Raw genomic sequence first — 25,769 nt, forward strand, 5'->3', positions numbered from 1 at the left:
GGATACCACTAATGACCATATGACAACTGAATGCAGCACCATTCAGCACCACTGTCTAGGCCTGGCCATCTGGCCAGTTCTTAATCCAGCAAAGAATACCCATCACGTGCTCTTGAATGTATGTCTTACGGACTGGGAGTCATTAAATCAAAAGCAGAAATTTCAAACTCACCTTAGTATACCTATTGTTTGCAGGGAGACTTTTATTTTCCCCATACATACCATTTTCATTTTGCTTTATGATATAAGTGGCCACAAACTCTCTGAATTAAAATCATAGAATGGTTTGGGTTGAAATGGATCTTTAAATATCATCTAGATTCAACCCCTCTGCCATGGTCAGGGACACCTTTCACTAGACCATGTTGCTCAAAACGTCATCTAACTTGGTCTTGAATGCTTCCAGGAATGGGGCGTCCACAACTTCTCTGTGCATCCTGTTCTAGTGTCTCACCGCTTTCATCATAAAATAATTCTTCTTTATGTTTCCTCTAAATGTAACCTCTTTGAATTTGATAGAATCATAAATAATAATAAACCTTCCATAGAGCTAGATTATTCCCAGCTGTATACTACATGGAGTTTTACCCTATTCTCCAAAGTCTCTGGTACTAACCACTGTCAGTGACAGAACATTGGAACAGATGTTCAGCTTTTTTGCCCAGCATGGCATTTCCTATACTCCTTGTTTCATTTTTAGACCTTATTATCTGTATTTTCAGACCTAAGAAATATGTGTTTTTACTTGGATCTCCTTTTAGGATTATTTTATTTTTCTTCCCTTCTGTATTTTATCATCATGCTTTTTTCAGCTTTACAGAACTTCAATGCATTTTGAAATTAGGTTCCTATCTTTTCCTCATTCTTCTCTTTCTTGATTCCTCTATTTTCCCTGATGATAATCTCCTCTTTTTTCATATACACTTGTCAGCCCCTTTTTTCTCTTGTACTGCTCACAGTTTCTCCTCTGTGGAAATGCACCTCCATTTCAGCACACTTTTCTGGTATTTTTGGTTCCCTGCAGAGGTGGTTCTACATGTTGTTCCACATTTGCTTGGAGCTGAAGACAAAAGAGTGAACAAGGAAGAAAAGGGAGAAAAGGGAGGTATAGAGACCTGTTCCTTTTAAGTACATAGCCTGAATCTAAGGCTCTGAGCACCTTCCAGACATATAGTGGGTGAAATGATAAGCACCCACTCTATATGACTTCTTTCCTTTCCTGGTCTTTTTTTTCCTGTCATAGAATTATTTTCTTTTTTAAATTCATTACACTCTGTACATTGTTGTTCATGAATGCTGCTCTTAGAATGGGAGCTATGACTTTATGATATAGATTGAGATCAGCTCTTGACACTCACTGACAGAAAAACAGTATTTCTGTAACAAATTGGAATAGCTTTTAAAAAAATGTTTTCAGAAGGCAGTGCTTAGAGATCATATTCTGGGAAAGGAAGAATGAAGAATTCTAGTACTGTCATGGGTAAAACATGTCTCTATTTAATTTAGCTAAAAGACACATGCTGACAGAACTAGAGACAAAAATTAGTTGTTTTACTACCATATGAAAATATTGAAAATAAAGCTTTCCCAGAGTCTATTTCGAAGTGGTCATAATATAGTTAAATTCTGTATGTATTTTCATGCAGATGGCTAGAGACGTATTCTTGATGTAAGGCCATCCTTATGCTAAATTTAAAACTTCTTCTCAGAAAGTGTAGCTGTATTAAAACAGTTCAAAGTGTATGTTATCAAGCACACTTAATATAAGCAAATATAGGTGTTTTTCTCCAGTCATTTTCAAAAATGGCCAAAGTATTTCAGCTGAAATTTTATAAAAATTACAGTCGGAAATTTTCTGATGTAGAATTTTTAAGCTCAAGTCATTGAAGCTTGACACTGCACAATTAAAGTGGAAATAAATATAATAAATATAAATAGTAAATATAAGAAATGTAAGTAGGATGTGGTAGAAAGTGTGACAAACTTAAAAATGTAGCAATAAGCTCTTGCCCCAACCCTCGATGTCAGGATATGAATTTTTTATTTAAGTTTAAGGTACTTCTTTTTATTGTCATAACCTTTTATTAGCAGCCTATAACTGGTCTATTGTTATGCATGTTCTGACAGAGTGTGCATACTGCAATGAAGTATAGATGCTCTTCAGGTGTTGAATAAAGTATTTACTATTTCCATATTTAGATACAGGACAATTTTTCAATGACATGCCTTGTAATTGCTTAATCAGAAAGGTTATATAAAATAGTTTTAGCAGTAGGGGGGTTTCTGATTAACTGATAGTGGAGCAAACCTGTATCACAGACTATTTTGATTATTTTGCCTTGATTACCAAATATTAGTCTGATCTTTCTCAAGAAACATATCTAAGTTTCTAAGTCTTATATTTATCCACAGTATAGAAATGCTGTAAGAAATTGCAGTGTTTGCCTCTCTATACTGTCTTGAGAATTTGTTTCATCCCTGTTAGGGAAGATCATTCCACTTATCAGAAAATTGACCCAGACTTGAAGATGTGGAACACTCCCAGCATAAAAAGTGTTTAGTTTTGTTTTGTCATTCCTGCATCTATAGGCTGTATTTTTTGATGTATTTTAATGCAATAACGAAATGAGATAGGTCAGCCTTTAATCATGATTGAGGTTTTATTTCTATTGTATTTTCAAACATAAAGCTGTTTAAGAATTTCACTATGCACTTTGAAGCATGTGGGGAAAAAAAACCCTTTCCTGTAAAATAGTCTTTTGCTATTCCAGCAAAACCACGGTTGTAAAGAAAAGTGCTACTGTATAGCACTTTTTTTTTTTTTTTTTTAAGTGAAACAGACTTCAACTTTTTCTGGTCGTGTCTTATTAAAAGTTGAAATCATCAGGTCCTCTAGGAGTGAGAGAAAATATAGATGGCAGCAGCCTGTGATTCCATTTCTTACAGTTTTAATGTGGCAAAATTGTCAGTAAATGTGTTTTTTTACTTACGCCATTGTGAAATTTACTTATACCATTGAAAGAAATTAGAATGGCCTTAAGAGCAGTTCATTAATCTTCTAAATGGATTCTTCTACTGTTTGCTGCTGTCTTGATAAAAAGATGAGCTTCACCTGTTTGAAAGAGGACGATACAGATTTAAAGGGTTTTTCTTATTATTAGAAATAATATAGTATTTACTAGAATAATAAGACTTGTCTTGCTTATAGAAACTTTAATATAATTTCTCTGGATTTCTTTATTCAACTCTGTTTTGTATATATAAGAAAAGTTCCAATACAATTTTCTGTCCAGTAAAAGATATAGTGTATTTGAATAAAAACATGGAATCTAATCTATTTCATGGCTTGTAAAGGAAGTTGGTAAATCCTCTTGAAAATGAAGAATAAAATTAATTGTATCTACATCTGTCTTTGTACTTGAAATGTTTTCAAGTTGTCTTTCTATGCTTAAAAACAGAGATATAGTCAACTCAAGAATAGAGCGTAGGCACACAAGACTACATTTTTTGGCCTAATAGAATCTTAGAGGCTGTATTACAATTACAAGAAATACAACTCCCATCAGAACCTCACCTGATACATTTCCTAATCTTCTGTCATATGATCTTACAAGTTTTAGATTTATAGATCTACATTTTTCTAGTAATCCTTGAGTGCATTGACAATGATGAGTTTTGTGTTGCTGAGCTCAAAGTACTAGAATTTGGCACCATATTCTGAATAACTCTAAAATATATGCCTATTTTAACTGTTTAAATCAAAGAGTTTGTCTATATATAGAGAGAGTGCTAATAAGTGAGTCAATTTAAAGCAGTCTTTTCAATAAAGAAAGAGAAAATTGCTTCTTTTGGGGTAAAAGTAACTGAATAACAAGAGGAAAGGCTATCAAAGGAGAAGATACAAAGGTTTGTTACTCAATAATAGGATCGAATAAAAAAAATTTATTTTTATGAATACTTACATCGAGGTTTTGTTGTTGGGAGTTTTTTCATTATTCATTGTCCCTGTATAGAAAGTAGCAGGAAAATAGCTCCATCCAGATTTTCCAAAGGAATCCAATGGAAATTCAGGACTTGGTTCGCATTTGTTTGGAAACTAAAAGATTCTAAATTTCTTCATGTACATTGACACAAATAGAACACTTGATCCCAAGTCAGTATTTTAGTGTGATAACTAATCTGCAGGTATAGAAGGAACATACATCAGACCACTTCCATTCACAGACTCGTGAAATCTGGATGCTGAATCTGGCCTGAACATTTCTGGTTGTTGGAACTCCTTTGAGAATATGCCATTTAGCTCAGAGCAGGTTCTCAAAAATTGTTTCCTAACATTTTTAGATTTTCTGCTTAAAAAAACTTTGGAAATTCCTGAAACTTTTTTCATTAGAAATGTATCACTTCCTTATTCTTCTCTCCCCACTCTGTGTAGGCTACCAAGTTGGACATCCTTACACCCACCTCATACTGCACCAGGAATTACTGGCTCTTCTGCCAGCAGGTTTCTGGAACTGGCCAGTACAATAATGCCCCTTCTCACTTTGTAATTCTAAGAGTCATAAGTAGACTTTAAGAACCACTAAGTAGACTTATATGTGTAATTTGAAAGAAGTACCAGGTAGGGTTTGTACTTTTGCTGACATGTTTTAGTCATCTACATCTGTGTTTCACTCTTCTGCACTTCTAGGTCATTCAGACAGTCATTTTCAAGTTACAAGCATGCTGTTTTATGCCTCTGTCAGAGAATAGTTTATGCAATTGGAGAAACTGAGTTCATATCTGATTCCCAAGTGTGAATAATGAATTCTAATTCAGTGTCTTTGGCTGTTGTTGTTCTTTTTTAGCCTTTTTTTTTTTTTGTTACAAAATAATAGTTACTCATGAGAGTTAAAAAAAGTACACATACTTATTTGAAGTGGTGCTATTTGCGTCCTGATTGTATTTAACAGTATGCAGTAAATCTGGTAAAACAGAAGTGCAGTCTTTATGTATTTAAGAAGAAAAAAAGTGTAAATTCTGCCTGCTGTCATGATAAACTCAGCAATTTACTAGTATTAAATCCAGTTTTATTTTCCTGTAGAAACCGTTAATGAACTTCAAGATGCAGGTCTCACTGCCCATTTAAAATGTCTCTATAAGTGAGTTACCTGATAATACAGCTCTTCTGTAATAGAGCTCTTCTGCAAAATATCTAAAGATTATTAGATCTGGAATTTTTATTTTCTTCTAATAACTCATCTGTCATGATGCACAGTGAGCATTTACCTTTACTTTTATCTAACATAAGGCAAGCTACATTTTTGTCTTAGCTCTTCTTCATGATGGGATTACCCTTGCACATTCAACTACTCTGCAGGATAGAAATGTTAACTGTGAATCAGAAATCGTATGGTAGGTGTAAGGTATAAAATAAAATCGATACATTTTTCTGAGGCATGTCACTGGTTAAGTGATAAAAAATATTCTGATAGTCACTGAAAAAGAAAAGTCAAAGGTACATTTGAACCTGTCAGTTCAACACATTCCTGTTATCCCTTTAGGGGATATCATACAACTTGACACCAACATTTAAGCTTTGAAAATTATGAGCTCATCTATTTAAAATGGGATGTCACATGTTCCCAAGCCTTTGCCATTACTTATCATGGAAGACAGGATGATCACTTTTGTCACACATTGATAGTGAATAAGATCTTTCTTTTTTTCTTTCTTTTTTTTTTTTTTTTCTTGTTTCAGAATGAAGAACAAATTTTGGTATTTTGAATTTGGCACTTCGGAAACTTTCTCAGCCACCTGTAAGAAGCTGCATGAATCTGTAGAAATAGAAGTAAGAAACTAATTGTTGCCTTTATCCTTGAAATGTCACTAGTTTGGCTGAAATGCAGGGAACAAGGGTGCAGAGTGCCTGAATCCAGCAAGGCAAAGGAGTGCACATCCTTTCGACCCTATATTCCAAAATATTATTTTTATCATGTCTATTTGTAGTGTAGCCCTGAACACTGGAACAAAGTTCAGTTTGATGATTAGTGAAGTCTTAATACAGTAGACAAGGTCAAGAGGTGAAGTATAGCATTAGAAATCAATAGGGAGTGTGGCTAGGTCAGATGGAAAAATGAAAGACTGTTGGAGGGAGTGAGAGCTGCTGCAGGATTAAAATAAAAAAAAAAAATCTTATTATTTCCAGGTCCCAAGATTTTATAACCTTTAAAACTCAATTCCCTAAAATTGTACTTACTTTCCTGAATAAAGGTTAAAGAATATATGTATTTTTTTGAATCATTCCCCTTCATTAAATAGCTTTTCTCTCTGCACAAAGGGTCATCTTTCCATTATACATTGAACATTAACTGAAAAGACACAGGTTAGTTACAGACAAAATGGGAATTTAAAATAATGTACCACTGCCACTTTGATGGCTGATAGAATAAGTGGTTATATTACATAAACTCTTTGGGGGATTGATGTTTATAAATAAGTACATGAAAAATGTGAAATGAGTAAAGGTACAAACTTGAGACTTTAAGTTAAATAATGAAATCATTTCTCAAGAGGATTATGGTGCTGTTCCTTTTCAGTAGTAATGAGGAACTGCATATGTCAATGGAGTGTAGTAGCACGGGGCACTTGGAGAGGTATGGTGAGAGCTGTGAGAGTCTGGTCAAAGCCTCCTGAAAGGTGAAGTCTGAAACGATCTGAAGGGATCATGAATCTGGTAGCAGAACAGTAACAAAGAGCACTGAGACTGAAACTGTAAGACCTGCAGTGCTGGACTTGCCTGTTATGCTGTTATTTTTCTTCTTAAAGTGGAAACATGCTCCTCACAAGTTGGATTAAAATATGAGAAAAGCAAAACAAAACAAAACATCAACCAGAAACCCCAGAAACAAAACCAAAACATCCCCTTTGCTTCCCGACAGTGCTTCACAAACATGAATTTGGGGACACAGAGTGTGAAAAATATTTCATTAGTTATTGGAAGAAATGCTTACTAGTTTATTAGATTTGAATACGCTACAAGTTAAATGTACCTTTTCATTAAATTCAATTTGAAGAGGAGGCTTTCCCAATAAAATATTAATATCTGGTGAATATCATACATATTGTGATACATACTAAGATGTGAACTTAGATAATTGTAACTGTTGAAAGGGTGATTAAATGTTGACATCCCAAAGCAAAGAAGTAGGTATACGAGTTTGTGGTGCTGCTGATACCAGTTGTATAGTTATTACCAATTCATGTCAATAACTATTATTACCAATATAGTGTTACACTGCCAGTATATGAGACCTGTTTGTTAATATTCACTTCATCTATCCTGGTCATTATCATTAGCCCTACAATTAGGAACAAAAAGCATAGTTTCCGAAAGTTTGCAGGAAGTGTTAGGAGGTAGTTATTTGCAGATTTATTTACAATGACTAAATTACAATGCATACCAATATGGTTGTTTGAACATTATCAACATTTGGAAGTAGCACTGTTTCAATCTAATTTTTAACCTGCTACCCCTTATGTGGGTAATGTCACTGTAAATGAGAGCTTGATGTATGAGACCATATTTCACTCAATAAAATGCACAGAGTGTGTTTTCTATACAGCCAAATTTTGAATTAACAAAGCCTGGGAAGATTAAGGGTTTGTATCTCTGAACTTTGAGACAGTGATCAAACCTTGTATGAGCAAATATTTGTTCAACCCTATATTTGATTTCTAACCTAATTAAGATTGGTTTTCCTGATATACATTCTTGACTCATGTTTTGCATGTTTTCTTCTGTGTGAGTGTGAAATGCAGAAACAAAGTCGAATACAATTCTTATGTTATCCAGAATAAGATGTGTTTTTGTTTCCAAATTGGGATCCAAGAAGTTGAGAAGAGAAATGTAGGTTCTAAAGGGAAAGAAACTAAAATGGAAAAAACCAACCAAACAAACTGGAACAAAATTAAGTATTTCTTTTTAATATAATGTGTCAGGCTGATGATTTTACAGTTTGAAGAACTTGCACTTTACTTCCACTTCAGTAAAAAAGAAGGATATGTGAAAGGTATTTAATGAGAGTAGGCAGAGATGAAGTGTAAGCGGGAATGGTGTGGACCATATCTGCAACACTGTAAAAGCATTGTCAGACCAGTGTAAACCTTCTATACCCCCTGGTATCAATGGGTGAGGGAAAGGAGTTTAAAACGTTCACATACTCTTGCAATATATTGCCCTTGGTTACGCAGCAAAGCTTTAATCTTAGCTCTTTTCAGGCATAGATATGGATATTCTCAACTTAGAGATGATCTGAAAATGTTTGATATAATAAATAAACATGAATAATAATAATACAGAAAAAGTGACTGAGACCAGAAAAGAAGGCAAAAAAGAACTAAAGGAGATGGATTTTCTGTCTGATCTAGGTAGGCACGCTCCACTTTTTAAAAGCATGCTTTTATTTTTAACAGCATCATTGCATTATTTCAAATTTAAAAAAAAAAAAAAAAACAACAAAGAAAACAACAATGAAATGAAAAGGAGCAGAACACATCTGTGTTTTGTTGTTGTAGTATATGAATGTGTTAGGACAAAACAGAGCTACCTGTAGCGCAAACTTCTTGTCTGTGTATTAACAAAAGAAAGGCTTCTTTCCTAATTCAGAAAGTTGCTCATCACTCTGGGACTCTGAGGCCTCATCACATAATTGTCTTAGTGTACTACCTGCTGTGCTCAATATTGAGTGAAAATGGAAGCTAGACCCCGCACCATCCTATTTCACAATTCTTCTTTTATTTAAATAATTCCAGTCAGTTTGGGGGACGCCAGACCTTTATAAATTAACAGCAGGGAAATACCAAAGGTGTCAGATTGCATATTTATCATCTTTCTCGTGTAATACTTAAATATGTATTAAGAAGTGACTGACATAAATTAGGCAGATTTCAGAAGCCACAGGCCGTGGCTTGTAGAGGACCCCCTTCTGCTTGACATTTCATCCTTGTCAAAGATCAAATTATTTTAATTTAGGCTGCAAATTATAAGAAATGAAGACTTCTTTGTGGGAATTCCCTGTGGTAATCTGACTTTTGTTGTTACTGCTGCTTGTCAGTGTGCAAAAGATATAATATGCATGCAAATAAGGTTAAAAAATATGTACTATCTAATTATCCAGCCAGTACATTCCACTTGAAGACAGTGGGAGGCCTGACACACAGTATGTGTTTGATTCATTGAGGCCTGCAGGGTATTTACACAAGATTACTTTTAATTATGAAATTAATATCTGTTTATCTAGAATGTATAGCAGTAAGTGAGCATACACATGAGCAGAATTTTTAGCAAAATAAATCATCTTAGTATTTAATACATAAAAAATATAGGGGGCAACAACAAATTTGCTTCCAGAAACCACAGTGAAGACCTATACCTTTTTTCTTGTAAGAAAAGTGTGATTAAAAAGTTACACTTTCAATTATGGTAGTTACCACAACTGCCAGCTCACTTTCAGATATGTCCTTTGAATTTAAAGGTTTCCATAGTATGAATATAATCCACAGGTTTAAAATTTAATTCTTGAAGAACAAATATGAAATGGAAATCTTAGTGTTGAAATAGTTCTCTCTCCAGATTTATGCTCTTAGAAGAATTAAGAAGATGTGTGTGCATTATAATACAGTTCTGTTTTGTGATCTCAGAAAGTTTCAGAGTAAACAAGTAATTATTCACAGTTATTTTTGAGTTGTACTTTGCTTTTCTTCTTTAAAGCTGTGATAAAGGTTTAGGCAGAGAGGAAGAAGTGCCAGTGACCCACAGAGCAGCAAGCTGCAAGATGTCAGTGGACTATTACTGAAGCATGGTTAATTATTTTTCCAGTTTTCTTCCTGATTATTGCATATTGGAATTACAAAATAATACCCTTAATCAGTTTTCAATGGATGACTAGATCCTTTACTAGCTTGCAGAAGAACATTGCAGGAGTAGGATCTAATATTTTTAAAAATATGCTGCTCTACACTGTGGTGCATGTGACTTGCCAGGATATCTATATACTCTATCTTGGTTGTGAGGAATGAAGCTAATCTAATTCTAGACAAGGTACATGTATATGAATCTTGGGAATTTTGGCTGGTTCAGTGAACTAATCAGTAGAACTGAATGCTTTGCCTTCCACCTGCAGGTTCCACCACAGTAATGTGAAGTTGGGTCTTTTTTTATTCTGTGGAGATTCTTCAGTACTTTTATGCAATTTTTTAAGAGTTAGGAGCTTCCTGTGATCCTAAAACAATGTTGGTAGAGAGGAGGACTTAGCTTAGAGTAATTTAAAGTAAATTACAGCCAGTGAAGGGTAGGTGTATCCTATCAAGCTAGGTGCATCTCATCCAATATGTCTCAGGTGAAGTGTATTTGCAAATGTCCTAGGCTTCAGCCACTGGAAAAAGTGCTGCAGTTTGTCACTGAATAGGCTGATAAGTTAAGAACCCTGAACCATTCTCCAGAAGTGAAAAATGTGGTCCCTTAGAAGATATAACTGGAAAGCAGATGTAGCAAAGAAATGTACCTCTATTGAATGCCTGTAAGTCCAGGTTTGCTGTAGGAAGCAGGAGAAATACATATTGGTGACACAAGATGCCCTGCAGTCATGATTTCATCACTGAAGGGACTATCCCACAAAGATTACTTCTGTGTGTCCAGTAGGTCTTGGAAAAATTTTTCTTCACTGATACCTCTTCTTTGGCTCCATAACCTGTGCAATGATGCGTATTTAAGAGAACTGGATGGTGGAGGTTCTGGGATAAGAAATGCTGTAGCTGCATCAGCATTTGCTGTACCTATTTCTACTAGTCTTACCTCCTAGTAGGAGTTATTAGTCAGGTACAGCCCTATGCTGATATGCTTGTTTTGCTTTTGGATTGAAACTAATACATGTGTGGTGTTCTGTGCTCTCAGGGCTTGCTTAGACCCTGTTCCATGAGGCAGTGTATTCCCTTCCTGCAGGGACTTTTATATTCAGTTTCATGTGGAAGGGACTCAGTTGTTACAGTGACAAGTATCACTGCAAAATCATCAGATAAACAATTTAGCTGGAACAGGCAACAAAACCCCTCCAGTTATTGATATAGAAATTTTGGTAGTATAAATGGTTTTCTGTTAATAGCTGTATTGAAGCTTAAGCAACCAAAAGCTGAATAGCAATCATGTTTTACCTTCTGAATGAGGATCTGATCTCATACCTCCTTTTCAAGTTTAAATATATATCTATATAGGTGTAAATATTGAATAAAGTATTAGCAGTGTTAATAAGGATGAATTGCTGAAGAAAAAATATCTATCTGATAGGTAGAATATTCAGATTTTTCTTTCTCTCTTATTGTTTTCTCTCTCTTTTTTTTCCTTTTTTTTTTTTTTCCTTCCTTTCTAATCAGTGTGATGGAATTCAGCTAGACTTAATCAATATATCTCTGGAAGGAATTGCCATTCTAAACATCCCAAGCATGCACGGTGGATCGAATCTTTGGGGAGAGACAAAGAAAAGACGTAGCCACCGTCGGACAGAAAAGAAGAGGTCAGATAAAAGAACCACCGTTACAGATTCCAAGGAATTGAAGTTTGCATGCCAAGGTAAGCTTACAGATTGATACAGGCTATCTGGCTCAATACAGTCAAGTCAGCTGTATAATTGACCTTGTATTGCCTCTTGTCAAGAAAAAGGATAGATAGTTCTTAGATATTTCCTTTCTTGTGCATTTAGCTTTTCTGATGGGAAGCACTGGCACACAGGCATAAACAAAGATGTGCTAACAATTACAGTCTATATACTTGTAAACCTGACTCAGATGTTACCTGTTAAGCAGACTAAACACACCACATGGCAGTGTTTGCTACTATGACATTCAGTCTAGAAGTACCTGGAGATTGTGGAATCGGAAAATGCTTCCTGAGAATTCATATTACTTCTTAATGTTAGTGTGCATAAAACTTTGAGGTAATCATGCCCTGTTTCTAGCAAGCTTTGACTAGAGGCAATGGGAAATTACTTCAGAGTGACAAGTACAAGCTGCCTATACATTTTGTGTTACTATACTGCGATGCTGTATGCAATCCTTGAATACATAAGGTGAAGTTGGCGTGCATTGGCAAGGCTCATATAATTTCCTGGTGATTACTCTTGACAAAGCCTATAATAAATAGTAATTTCTGTTCTACTTTGAGAATCTGGATACTATTGTAACACATCTCTGCATATCACAAGTACTAGTGGTTGTAAACCATCACTCCCTTCACACCAAAGGGATGAACAGACCAGACTTTGAAAATGTTGGGGGAGGGTGTTTGTTTGCTTTTTTTTCTCTTTTTATTCTACAGAAAATATTATTTTTTCCTTCAGAGTATCTTCCTGCTTCTCCTCCTTATTCAGACTGAATACAGATCAGGACTTTAACTGTCTTATACTATTGTGATCCTTTTACTAGTATTAATATCTTTTATTACATTTCATCAGCAGTAATTTTTCAGTCACTAGTTCTATTCATTAATATCTGTTGTAGTTTTAGTTCAGCTAAATTATCTGGATTACAAAGTTTAGGAATAAAGTATTTTTTTATGGCTTGGAGGCTGCAATAGGTACTAGGACTCCATTTCTGTAAGTTTGAGCAATTTGGTGCATGTTCTCAGTATCTCAGTGTGACTGACCAGTACAGTCTGTTAGCTGAAGTCTTGTCAGGTGCTAAGCTTCTGCAAGCACTACAATGTCTGTATTACATCCTGATGTTCAAGAGTTGAATGCAGTCTGTTGGGTGAAGGGCTGACCAAAACTTTTCTTTTGTTTTGCTTCTGAACATGGGGAGACAGGACATTTATCCTTTTGATGGTAGTGAAACAGACATTATCACTTCTTTAAGTATTGAAGTTATGTACTTCTTTGATACATATGTAACAGTGATTTCAGTCTACTGACTATATTTGGTGTATTAAAAGGGCATTGCTACACTCCATTTTCATTTTCCTGGACAGGATAAAATAAAATTATAATAAAAATATTAAAGACTGAATGAGAGTTCCTACATTATCTGTTGAAGTGTTCATAAAGCAGACATTAAGCACCTTAATTTAGAAAAGCTACTCTCATGTCTTTGTTTCTAATCACTTTATATGCACCGTGGATGAAAAGTAGCTTCATCCAAAAGGCAATTTTAAGGCAGAGATTGACTTCTCAATATCATAAACTAGAACACCTCTCCCATCACTGAGTGTAATGATAGTATTATTGTTTGCATCTACAGTAACATTTTAGTGCCAAACAGGAGGATGCTTTTTGGGTCTCAGAGTCACCCATATTTACTGTGTTCCAGTTTGCAACACTGAGCAGTCTTGAGTATGCAAACTGGATTCCTTATAAATGGAGGTAGGAAGAGGTGTGTACATGCTCTGACTGCAAATAGGTGTTCAGTCCATGGAATCAGGGTAAAACAAAGTAAAACTCCAAAATGAAGGTAGTGAGAACATTTGAGAACAAACTGTTTTGTTCTATGGATCCACTCCTAGTTTATACTGCAAAGAACAGTCATTTAGCTATCTAAGATAGATTCTCAGGCTTAGTGTGCTTCTTCATCTCAGAATTCAAGATTATTGCTGAATAATGGAATTCAACCAGTTTTATGTCTAGACTTCTCAAATAGTTTTGATAAATCTGTATCTACTCACTTTGGAAATAACTGTCTGCCAGTTCTAAAGTGTTATGAGTTCTTCACCAGCTGTTTGTTTTGTTAGGCACATTGTACTTTTGGCACATTGTACTTGTTAGCTGGAAGAAAACATTTTAAATACTATTAATACCTGGTGCAGAAATAGATAATGCTGTATTGAGAACCATACATACCTGACTATTAAGTTCTGCTTGTTTATTAACTTTTTCTGAATAAATATCCATCTAGTTCATGCTATATGCAAATAAAGCATCTAATCACTTGGCAACTAAACATTGCACTTTCTAGGAGACAGTAATCAAACACCATGTTTTCTTATAGATATATATATAGATATATACACATCAGGTTTTGGTGTTGGATTTTGTGTGGAATTGTTTTTTTAAATCTGACCATTTTATATGGAACTTCTTGGTGTCATGCATATTTAGTTTTAGACTTTTTAAATTGCAGTGCAACTGTGGGGTTTTTTTGTAACTGTGTATCAATCTGTATTCTTGTCTCTATTTTTATGGTTTTGTAAGTTGATCATAAATACCTGAATTGAAGCTTAGTACTCCGAGTACATAAATTGGGTACTTAACACAAACTAGTGGAAGCTGTGTCCTCCCTCTGGGTAGTTCGTTGCCCCTGAGCATATTGCACTGCTCCTCTCAGAACAGCCCCGGGAGAACTTTGCAAACTTCAAAAAAAACCTCTGTGAGGTCCTGCTGCTGTCCTCCCCCTCTTGTTTGTATCACCTAACAAGCCATATACATGGCATGTTCATCACTGTAGGAAAAAGGGTCAAATTTCTGCCAAACCATTTTTCTTTCTTGTATATCTGTACAATGCAGGGAAGGTATATTCCTCTGAGCCTACTCCCCTCTTCTTTTTTGCTTGGCTTTTTTTTCCTGTTTACCATTTCCACCTCTTGATGCAAAAAGGCTTGTGTTTTCTTTGCCCTTCCCATTATCCGCCTCTTCATACTCAATAGCCAGACCACAATTTGCACTTTAAGTAATCAAATGGACGTCTGCTTGGAAAACAATCTGATTATGTGCAAGTAGTCTGAAAAAACAATATATTTAAATGTAGCAATTTAAAATGTGCGCTATTTAAAAACATTCCCTGCTTATCTCATTAGGGGTTTGTGCATGTATGCTAAAGAGCAACATAAGGCATTCATGGCATATAGGTGTGTGTGTCTGTGCGTATTGTATTTCTATTTAACTAGTAACTGGCTTTAATATTTTCATATAAAACATGTATGAAAATGTATTTGATTATCTTATAACTAATTGGAAAAAAACCCTACATATTTACCTGTACTGTATTAAATATTATCATAATCTTTGTTAATGGAAAAAAATACTACAGTTTTCATTCAGCTTCTATGCAGAAGTAGAGAGGGTATTTCATCAAGTGTTATTAGGGTAAAAATCATGTGGGTTTTTTATAATTTATTTAATTTTAATTTCTAATTTATCAGTACACATTTTTTTGTACAAGGTCAGTGCATTTGGAAAAACTATAACTACAGATATATGTGACAATCTGTGAACATAGATGACTTAATTAGTATTTTGACTTTATGAATCTGGCACTTACAATGCTTCCATTTGTTGTTTTGTTTAAAATCTTCCAGTATGTACATAGCTATGATATACCTATCCACAATCCATTTACAGGTTTTAGACGTTACTGTGAAGTATCCTTGAACATTATTTGGGTAGGACTTTTGTTTGGATATACAAAGATATTGATAAATGCCAAAAATCAGTGCTTTAAAAAGATGAACATACTGCTAGAAACTAAACTATGAGTTGAGAAACATAATTGCAAATAACTGAGCTACTTGTTCGGAAATTGCATCCAAAACATAAGTTGAATCATGACAACATATCTTACATGAAATGTGTATTCCACTTATGTTGTGTTAAACAGTTTTCTTCCTCACAGAGATACTAAATAAAATTTTCAAACCTTTTGTGACAAAAAAGAAATAGTATTTTCATAATCTCTCTTAAACTTTTTGCTAAATGCAGTAGGGTTCCTTTGGGGTGGATACTGTTACACTTTGATTTGCTTTCATTGCTGAAGTTCAGTTAGAGCCTTGTCCTGAAATGGAATCTCTTTTAAAGTCTCTTAAGACTTTATTGCAAAGGTATACGTAACTTGTTTTTGCACAAGTAGTTCCACTCGCCTCAATGGAATCGTTCCTGAAGACAATATCTATGAACTATTAATGGGTGAAACCTTTGGACTATAAATATTTTAGTGCAATACTTTGTTCATATTTATTTTGTACGTCACCAGGCACACTGATACTTAACCAAGTACTTACCAGGTTGATCTGTGCACCTTGTTAAGAGCTGCAGTGAGCTGTCACTCTGTGACATGCCCCTAGACTAGTTCAAGACAATGTGCATTCATGTCACAGCACCCAGGCCTAAACCAAGCTTACTAATATGATTCAATACCTCTGTGTGGAAATCTCTGTTAATAACTGCATTATGACTTTCTGAATGGAAATTCAGAAGTTTTGGAGGTAGAATAATGGTAGAATTTGGAGGCAGTTCACTGCAGTTAGAAGCAGTTAAAAAACATGCAGAGACTGTGAAGGCCTCAAAACACTTCAAAATATCTACATGTATTAAGATAATACAAAATCCTCTTCTTATTAGGTGTCAAATTCCCCTCTACTGGACAAAGGAGAAGCTTCCCTATAGCAAGGGGATTCCTGACATGTTCTCTAAACACCTTATGACTTTGTGGGCTAGCAGGTTTATTTGGTTTATGGAGGTCTTTCGTAAACTACACTCTGACCAGGTGACCTTTCCTTGTTGAAAAAGTTAGAAACTGTGTTCTATATACAAAGTATATGTATTATAGACATTAAATATACACAGTGTATATTCACTGTTGGTAGACTTCAGGTTATTTTTGACATGGAATAAGGCATGCATAATGAACTCCTTATAATAATATTTTTATTAAATGCTATTGATAATGTCATGGGTAGATAAGGTAATAACCCTTATTTTGTATCTTGTTTAGACAGCTTTCAACAATGTAGACATTAACACATTACCACAGATAAAAATAGCTAATAGATCTGTTTCATAGCTAGTCTGTGTTAAGGCATTAAACTTTTAACATTAGTCTAAACATTAGAAAAAACTTTTCTAAATTTATTCAAACAATACTTTTTTTCCTGTCAAAGTGTATGCCATAGTTATTCTGAACATATTAAAGCATAAAATGAGGCTTTAAGCTAAAGGTCACATATTTCTGTGTAGAATTTTTTGTTATGATTATGTGAGTGTGTTGTTTACAGTAAATGAAATCCTTCTGAAGGCTGTTAAGGTTAGGGTGACATTAACTTCAGTGTAATCAACCCTATAGCCAGTAGATAGTGGCACCTCAACAACAGTGTTTATCCTGCATTCAAATAAGCATCTAAGGTAGGAAGAATAAAATGCTCACTGGAGGTGACTCCCTCTCCAGTTAATTGAAACTTCAGGAATAGGCAGGAGTAGACTCACTTCCTGCTGACTAGGTGGTGAGATGAATTTCTGTTTGTTCTGCATATGGTAACAGTTCATCAAGTACTTTAACAGCCCTTGGAGCAGGAATGGGAATTGGGCATCCCTCTGCCAGATAAGACTTGAGCTGAACTGTGTTCTCTTCTATTGATCTGGTGCTGATGCGTTCCATGTCTTTCATGAGCTCTGTAATCACTAATCTACTGAGCAGAAAGGACTGTGGCAGAGGACCTGTCTTTACAGTGTGTGCAAGCCCTTCTTGGAGTGTAGTTTCCAGGTGCTGGGGACTTGAGTAGGGGAACACCTGTTTGCAGTGTTATAGTATAAACAGGGTTGGGAAATAGGGCAGTATTCAATGGTGTTGTATTTTGCCCTGTCTTTAGTTTGAACTACATTATTTTGTCACCTATCAAACATCTGAATGACACACTGAATATCCTGTTTCCTTTGTGTGCCTTTGTGTTGCAGCCCCCAGCCAATGTACACTGACCTCTTCTGTCTGCTGGACAGTAGTAACTGGCCACTGTCTCAAGCAAGAACTCAGCAGGCAGTGGGAACTGCTGTCTCACTGGGGGCAGCTGAATGGTGTAACTCATCAGTGTGTGAGGTGTTGATCCCTGGCTTTGCTGAGATTGCAGATTCAGCAAGGGCAAGGAAGCCTTGCTGATTTCTCCCAGTGGAAGGACTTGTGTAAGGCAGAATGCAACTGAGAAGTTCCTTCTACTGATATATATTAGTTCCCAGGTTTTTGTTGGTTCTTCTAGAACCTATGGAACAGAACACTCCATATTGTGGTATGTGTTACCACCAATCACCAGTATCTTATCTCTCTGGGAACAGTGATTGGGGGGGGGGGCGGGGGCAGTGGAAAGGAGCAAGAAGAAAAAAAAAAAAGAAAAACAAAGGAGGTAAGACATACACATCACAGTTATCTCACATTAACAAGTTTCTCCTTGGTAGAGAGGTAATTTTCCTAACTCAAAACTTGGATTTAGGCTGACTGTCTGACAGAATGTTTGGTATTCAAATGCCTTTGTCCCATATTAGCTACTGCAGATTGTGTAGCCTTCTTGGCTCCTTATTTTTGCTGCATGCTCATATGTACTGGAATGACATATTCAGATATGAAAAAGGGCTAAGTGGCACTTTGTCCTAACCATTTAGTTAAACTGTGCATTGCACCATTAGTTTGTAAGATCTGTGTTCAAATATTTACTTTACCAAGCTGGTAAAGATAGTACAGGTTTCATAATAGAATGTGGGCTGGAATGTCATGATTTGATTATGCTATTAAAAAGGCCTTTTCCTGTCTTCTCTTCCACCCCCACCACCCTCCACCCCCCTATTCCCAGCAGTGAAGCTTTGGGGTGTGTTTGTCTTTTTCTCTCTTTAAGAGATGCTGTGTTTAGCCCAAGCCTTACTCATACAAGTAGTTCCATCAGAGTGTAGGATGCGGTCCATAATTCATGACACAGTTTGAATCTTTTAGAAATACAAATACAATTCCTTTTGGCTGTGAAATACTGAGTTTATTTTTATTAGAAAGTAGTAAGACCTTGTAAAGTGGCTTGATAGTCTGATTTGGTTTTATATTTATAAAGCATGTATATATGTTTCTGTGCAACGTAGATGATAGTAGAAAAACAATTTCCTTTTATTTACAAGGCCGTTGAGATTGTCATTGTATTATACCTTTTGGTGCACAGAATGTTCATTTTCTTTCAAACGTTATTCATCGAAAGAGGATAATTACGGTGTATTTCACAGTCTGCCAGAAGGAAAATGTATCTTTGAAAAGTTTCATTTCCCTTAAGTTGCTCATTTTCTATAGGAAGACAGAGCTATTAAGTAACATACCCATGACAAAGATTGATTAAAATGGCATAAAGGAATATCTTATCTCTAAGTACAGGGATTTACATGTATAACTCCTATGACATTAAATGTAGTAGGTGAAATTAACTCTAGCTATTGTATAAAAAAAAAGTCTCAGTAAATTGGTTTGTACAGAGAGGTGAGGGTGGGAGGTACAGCATGTTAAGTAGCAACAAGAATAGGAAGTTACTTGTTGTTTCAGGGTACACTTACAACATAGCATCCAAATTAGCACACCAAGTTCTGTGCCAACAGCATTACTGCAATATTCTGCTTGGGCTCACCTTGACTGCTAAATAGTGGAAACATCACCTTATGATGCGGCCAAGATTCTCGTATTCAGCCAGCTAGTTAGAGCAGCTCAGGGTCCTCTGCAGCGTTCAAGGTAAATTTAGGCTGGGTCTGGCTGACCTGGAAAAGGGATATGCCCTAATGTACACCTTGTGCAGGGCCTAATGTACACCTTCTGCAGGTGTCTGCAGAAGGCTCATACGACCTGTTCCGCAGTGCTCCCAGTGCTTAACTTGGCTTTGCTGGGAACACTTCATGAGTTTTTCACCTCATTAACCCAGGTAAATGAGCACTTACCTGTATGACAGCCATTAGTTAAGATGTAAATGACGAGGGATGTCAATGCAATAACCAGATATTTTGATTCCCCCACTACCACTAACTGCAGAATTAGTAGCAAATACCAGTTTTTGTTGCAGCAAAACTGATCAGTTTACCAAGGCTTTTTTCATTTTATTTTTCCCTTTTTTTTTTTAATTTTTCCCTTTTTCCCCCCCTTTTTATTTTCTTCCCCCATTTCTAGTACTGAAGGCAACAGTTCTGCTGCTATTTATCTGTGTGGTGTGAAGACTTCAGTTTTGTTTGAAAATACACGTTGCCGGATGTGAAGCTCTGTAATAACCATCTCCGTTGTACAAGATAAGAGAAGTTAGTTTGCTATTCCTTAACTGTTTCCTTGAGTCTTTCCTCGACACTGGTCTTGCTCTGACAATACCTTTGCTACCATGTTTCAACTACCATGTTCAGCTTAGCGGCACAACAGCAGATGAGTAGATATAGCAGATGAGTAGCTGTTATTTAACATCTACTGTGCCATGCATCAAATATAGATGTTTGTACGAGAGCATTACCACAGGGCATAACTTCTTTTGAGGGCAATTTCACTGTGACCAGATTTATATGGATGAATAATAAAGTAGCATAGCTTAGGGCAGAATTTCACATCTTTTATATGTTGAAATGCAACTAGAAAAATTTAACAAGTCTCAGATTAAAATAATTAACAATAATAGTAATGTGTGTGTGTATTTTTAAAAATGTAGGTTTAATTGACATTTTGGGGTTTGTAATCACATGCCTTTTTCTCTATTTAACCAACAACTCCATTGAAACAAGTGAATGAATTTTTTTAATTCCTCATTGAATATGTTTTCTACACTATGTATTGATTTAAGTACACATACATTTTTTTTTTTTTTTTCATTCTCATGTTTTTGTAGAGCTGGGTTTTTTTGGTGGTTTTTTTGGGTTTTTTTTGTTGTTTTTTTTTTTTTTACCACTGTGTAGTGGCATGAGTAACAATTATTGCAGAAGTGAAACAGAACAAAAAGACAAAAAGTAGCCCCATCTTAGTTGTATAACCATAACCTATCTGTACTTTGATACAGAGTTTTTCTTTAATTAACAAAGTAAAAACATCTGTTACTATCTCAACATAGGTTTTCAGTTTCATATCAGTTTTAAAATTCATGTGTTTCTCTGCTTCTGAAGTTTTTCAGATATAAATTATTTGTAAATATTACTTTTCTTCCAGAAGCTTACAAAAAGACAGCAATTAACCAACTACAACAGGTGTTTCGTTTCTCAGGGAAAGCAATACATATGATTATTGTAATTTAGGTTCCTATGTGAGTTAAGGAATTGGCCTGTTATTAGAAAACATTGCAAGCACTTGGAAAATGTATAAACTGAAGTAGAAAGGTTGGATGAATTTAAGATTGAGACACGGTTAACCCCTTCAGGCTCTCTTTACAAGTAAATTACTTGATACTTGTGTATATGGCTTAGATTTACAGTTACATTTTTTGATTCTAAACATATGTTTTTATATTTTGACCTTTGTACAAAAAGCTGCAATCACCATTTCACAATATTCAACATGTGTAATGACAGACAAGTATTCCATAGGAATACTGATAGCATATTACTCAGATTGTTTGCTCATTTAACCCTGCCCCAGGTGCCAGAATCTTTAGATTAAAGATATAGAAATAAAAATAGAATAGCCTAGCAGATCATTTTTGGCTGCTGTAACACATAATCATATTCTCTGATCCATTCTAACTTTCTATTACTTGTTAATAGAAAATTTCAAGTTCCTTGAGTGTCTGCAAAAGGTGTCAGATTGACAGCAATTTAATTTTGAGTAACAACAGGAGAGACAGCTTCAGCACACAGTAATATTACTGATAAAAAAAATATGTAAAATATTCTAAAAATGTTGGTGATGTGAAGAACCTCGTAAGACCTCAGGTTGTGTGTGTATATATTTGCATTACTTACTAGAAGTAGAAGTAGAATTTACAAGAGAAAATTAGTGTTTGTGCATGAAACAGAGAGATGTGGAAAAAAGGAACATATAAAAAAGCAAAAGAGTCAAATTCAGTTTGTTATATTAAAAACTGAATTTTTTCTGCTAGTGGTGGGCTTTTTCCTTCACTCTGCTAAAACTTGTACTAACCAAAGCGGTCAAATATGTGAATCTATCAATACATATTGGAGTCATGCATGTATTTTACTAGTGCCTAATTACTCTGCAAGGAGAGAGAGATTTGGGTGGCATTTTTTTATTCTTACTTGCTGTTAAAATCAATTTAAAGATTTCTTTTTTTTCCTCTTTCTCCATTTGTTTTCTAGCACCTGTGGACTGCTAGCAAATATGCTATTAGCAGAATACTGTGTAGCAAAAGCATGTATCCAACCACAACAACAAAAAGCACTGTTTGATAGTAGCATTATTTCAGTTGAATATTTACAGAAACCGAGTAAGTCTGGCAGTTTTGTGCTCTTGTGCTGACGACAGTAAAATTAAAGGAAAGGAGGTTTGGTCAAACCATGTCACCTCTGTGACCTGCTCTATTTTTCACTTACTGCCTTTAAATCGTAGCCTCCCTCCTGACACTCTTAAGCATTGCCAGTAAACCACCAGGTTGTTTATAAGAGCACATTGTAAAGTAGTTTGTGTTGGAAAGTATGAGCTGCCCAACAAATTAATGGCATTGTGAGGTGCTGCCTGCTGGGGTGAAAATAAATTGTAAGAAAATATAGGGAGACAGGTAATGGGCACTAGCTATGCTGCACAACGCTTCTCAAACTGCTGCTGAATGTGTGCCAATAGATATAGCAATAACTGTCAACAAGATTTACAATACTTTCACATTTACACAGTGAGAGTAGAAAGGTTGAAAGAGTTCTATAATTTTATTTAAAGTTTAGCACCAACTATTTCTGGACCTACTATTTCCAGGCAACAGGGTCACAAACACCCTGCTTATCTTTCATACGTGTCAGTGGGAGGGTTTTTTATTATCATCGGAAGTCCTTGAAATTTGACATAAGAAAAATAGTAGTAAAGCAGAGGTATATACTTAATTGTAAAATCCCAGTAGATACAGATATTGCCATTTATTGTATATGTTGTGATTTCTGATAACACTAAATCATGCTGCCTATGTATAGCCCGAGTGGGTGGTTCCTGCAGGCAACACATTTTCTGGCTGTGCTTGTTTCCCTGATATTGAGAAGGCACAGATTAAAGCCACTGTGTTTGCTTTGTTGTCTCCTTGGCACTGCATTCCATGCTGTAGAAATCTTCATGAGGCTAACTGAGCAATTTGAAAGGTCCAATGTGCAAGGCTCAGGAGTTGTCCCATCATCCTCCTTATCAGGATTCAGACACGTCTTTCCACTTACAATAACCTTCAATATTTGTTAGCACTGCCAAAATAATAAAATTACAGTCTTGAGCTAAATTTTCTTTTTCTGGTTTGCACATCCTCAGTGGAACTTGTAAATACTTTCTATGTATGTTATTTTATAATGAAAACTCTGGTTGCTAGTTAAGTAATTTCATCTCACCAGAAAGGTTTGCTTTTATTTTTCAGTGGCTTCAGCTGCCAACCATAAAGAAACCTTCTTTAAAATACAGACTAGAGAGCCATGGATTTGCAATAGATTACATATCATATTTGTGTGGGTTTTTTTTTTTTAGTTTCTTGTGGATCTAATATACTATTGAATTCAGGAAAATAAGTGATATCCTTTAAAAAAAAAAAAAAAAAGAACTAATTTTATAATCCAGCAAATAATCTGAGGCTGAACAAACCATTTCTTTTATTGCTTTATGTTATATCAAGCGTATGAACAAATTGGCAGTTAGTGATTATTATTTATTTTTTCTGTGATAACACCCAAAGGTCTCAGACACTAGGAGCTTTATAAACACAGATCAAATGAACATTTCCTGCTTGAAGTATCAGAGACCCAAAGGATAATTTAGGTTGGAAGGAACCTTAACAGGTCATCTAGACCAGCCCTCTCTGCTCAAAGCAGGTTTAATTGGACCGGAGTGCTCAAGGGCTTGTCTAGAACTTGCACTCTAAAATGTCTAAGAATTTATGATCTAAAGTTCATTTGCTAAAATCTAAGGGTTTGGTTGTTGAATGCAAGGTGAAGAAGTCCAATTTCAAACTGCATGTATGTGGCAGTCAGTATGTAATTTGTTTTATTTTCATCTCTCTTATTCATTCAATCATAACATTAGCTGACCCAGTAGTCTTATCCTAGATGCTCCTACTTCTTTCTTAGAAATGAGAGTTCTCTACTGGGGACTTGCCTTTTGGAAAAGGCCTCAGGAAACCCACCCATGAGCAAAATCAGCACTGTCATGTGAAACCACAGAGGAAGTGTCACCTCTACTGGAACTGGTCCTCTCATTACTTTTTCTGATCAATGTTCCCTGCCTTTTCATTTCATCTAAAGTTTGTAAACAACCCTTTTTGGCTGCTTCAGGTGGAGTCCCAGTATATTCATTAGTTCCTTACAGACCTGCTTAGCCCATTGATGGTCAGCAGGGAGGTACATACTGAATAGTAAGTTTGTGTTTAAAACCATTTAAAACCAATTGAATTTAGGTGAGTTCTTAAACCCATAGTATCTTCTAGAAAGCCTCCCTTCCATTTATCTGGACTCTATATATCATTGAGAATATAATTTTCCCCTTCTAAAGTGTTTAATTTCTGTTTATTGACCTTCTACTTTGTGTTTCTTTTGATTTCCGTTCTATTTTATTATGAAAAAGTGGTTGAAAGTTTAGGACCTCTGGATCCCAAAAAGCTTACAGACCTATAAAAGTAATGGTAAAAAGCTTCCTGGAGTGCAAATGGCATCATATTTATATTACCCTCTACAGATAGTATAAAGTTTCTCATATGTTGCCATTTTCTCTAGGCTGTGTGGAAAAAAATTATTCACAATCCAAGTTTTTTAATTTATTCGGTTAAAAATTCAAGAGTCATAGAATGTTATGAGCTGGAAGGGATCATCAAGTCCAACTCTGAAGTGAATGGCCTCTACAGGGATCAGACCCCATGACCTTGGCATTATTAGCACCATGCTCTAACCAACTGAGCTAATATCAGTTATTCTTTGCCACTTTGTGAATGTTTAGAGCCATTACCAAAGAACTGATAAAATGGATGGTTAGGTCTTTAGAGCATGAAAAAGTTATGTAGTAAGAAACAATCAGCAATTTTTGTTATAACATCGGAAATAATAATGTAGACACTTTGAGAATTACTGAGTAAGACGTAATCAGAAGACATTTAAAACATCAGAAAATAATTGCTGTATAATTAATTGGAGCGATGGAGTTGATTAATCTAGCTCTGTCTGAGACAACTTATTGAACTATCATTTTCTACAGGTAAAAATCTGTATGGTTAGTCCCATATATAATGATAATATTTTTCAGCTATAAAATTGCAACTCAATTATCAAAGTATATAGAGATAGTTATTTAGGTATCAATTAATGTGGAGATAAAAAATGTTTATTTTTAATGTTTTCAGCCTATAGGTCCTTTTTGATAGTGAGGCACAAAGACTTAGCTCAAATATCACTGTGATGAGGTCACTCTGTTTAAATAAGTGTCCAGGTTTGCAAAACTTTGTCTGAGAACCTAAGTTCTAGCTGGGTGTAAGACAGCATACTACTAAATTTCTTTGCAGCAACTTGTATTTTAAAGTAAGAGTCAACCCAATATTAAAATGAAAAACAAAGGAAAAATTTCTACATTATAGACACCTACTGGAGGGAGAAAATCATGATATATACCTGCAATATATATTTTTTCAGTTTTCCAGTGTATGAATTTTGTGCTTATATGGTATCAAAAGAATTGTTTGAATACAAGGAATTAAGAGGTCGCTTTGATCAGACCTCTATGAAATAATTTCTCCTTCTCGAAGGAAAGACCACTGAACATCAAATCTAACATTGCTTGCTATGATAATAATTTTAAAACAAACGTATTTATAATGATTGAAATTAAGATCATCTACTAATTACTGTGTTGAGTGGTGACCCCTACTAAAGCATTTCATTGTATTG

General features: G+C 35.2%; 1 protein-coding gene across 6 annotated transcripts in view; it reads left to right on the forward strand.

Annotated features, from left to right (window-relative positions):
• Positions 1 to 25,769, forward strand: part of DGKB (diacylglycerol kinase beta) — a 337,929-nt gene that overhangs the window by 251,861 nt on the left and 60,299 nt on the right. For all 6 annotated transcript variants that reach the window (XM_050332620.1, XM_050332627.1, XM_050332611.1 and 3 more), the window contains 2 exons: positions 5,737 to 5,827; positions 11,407 to 11,602. In XM_050332620.1, coding sequence (XP_050188577.1) covers positions 5,737 to 5,827; positions 11,407 to 11,602 — 287 coding nt within the window. The remainder of the gene's footprint in view (positions 1 to 5,736; positions 5,828 to 11,406; positions 11,603 to 25,769) is intronic.

This window comes from Myiozetetes cayanensis, unplaced genomic scaffold, assembly GCF_022539395.1.
Source record: "Myiozetetes cayanensis isolate MyiCay16 unplaced genomic scaffold, myiCay2020 scf1, whole genome shotgun sequence".
NCBI classification, from domain to species: domain Eukaryota; kingdom Metazoa; phylum Chordata; class Aves; order Passeriformes; family Tyrannidae; genus Myiozetetes; species Myiozetetes cayanensis.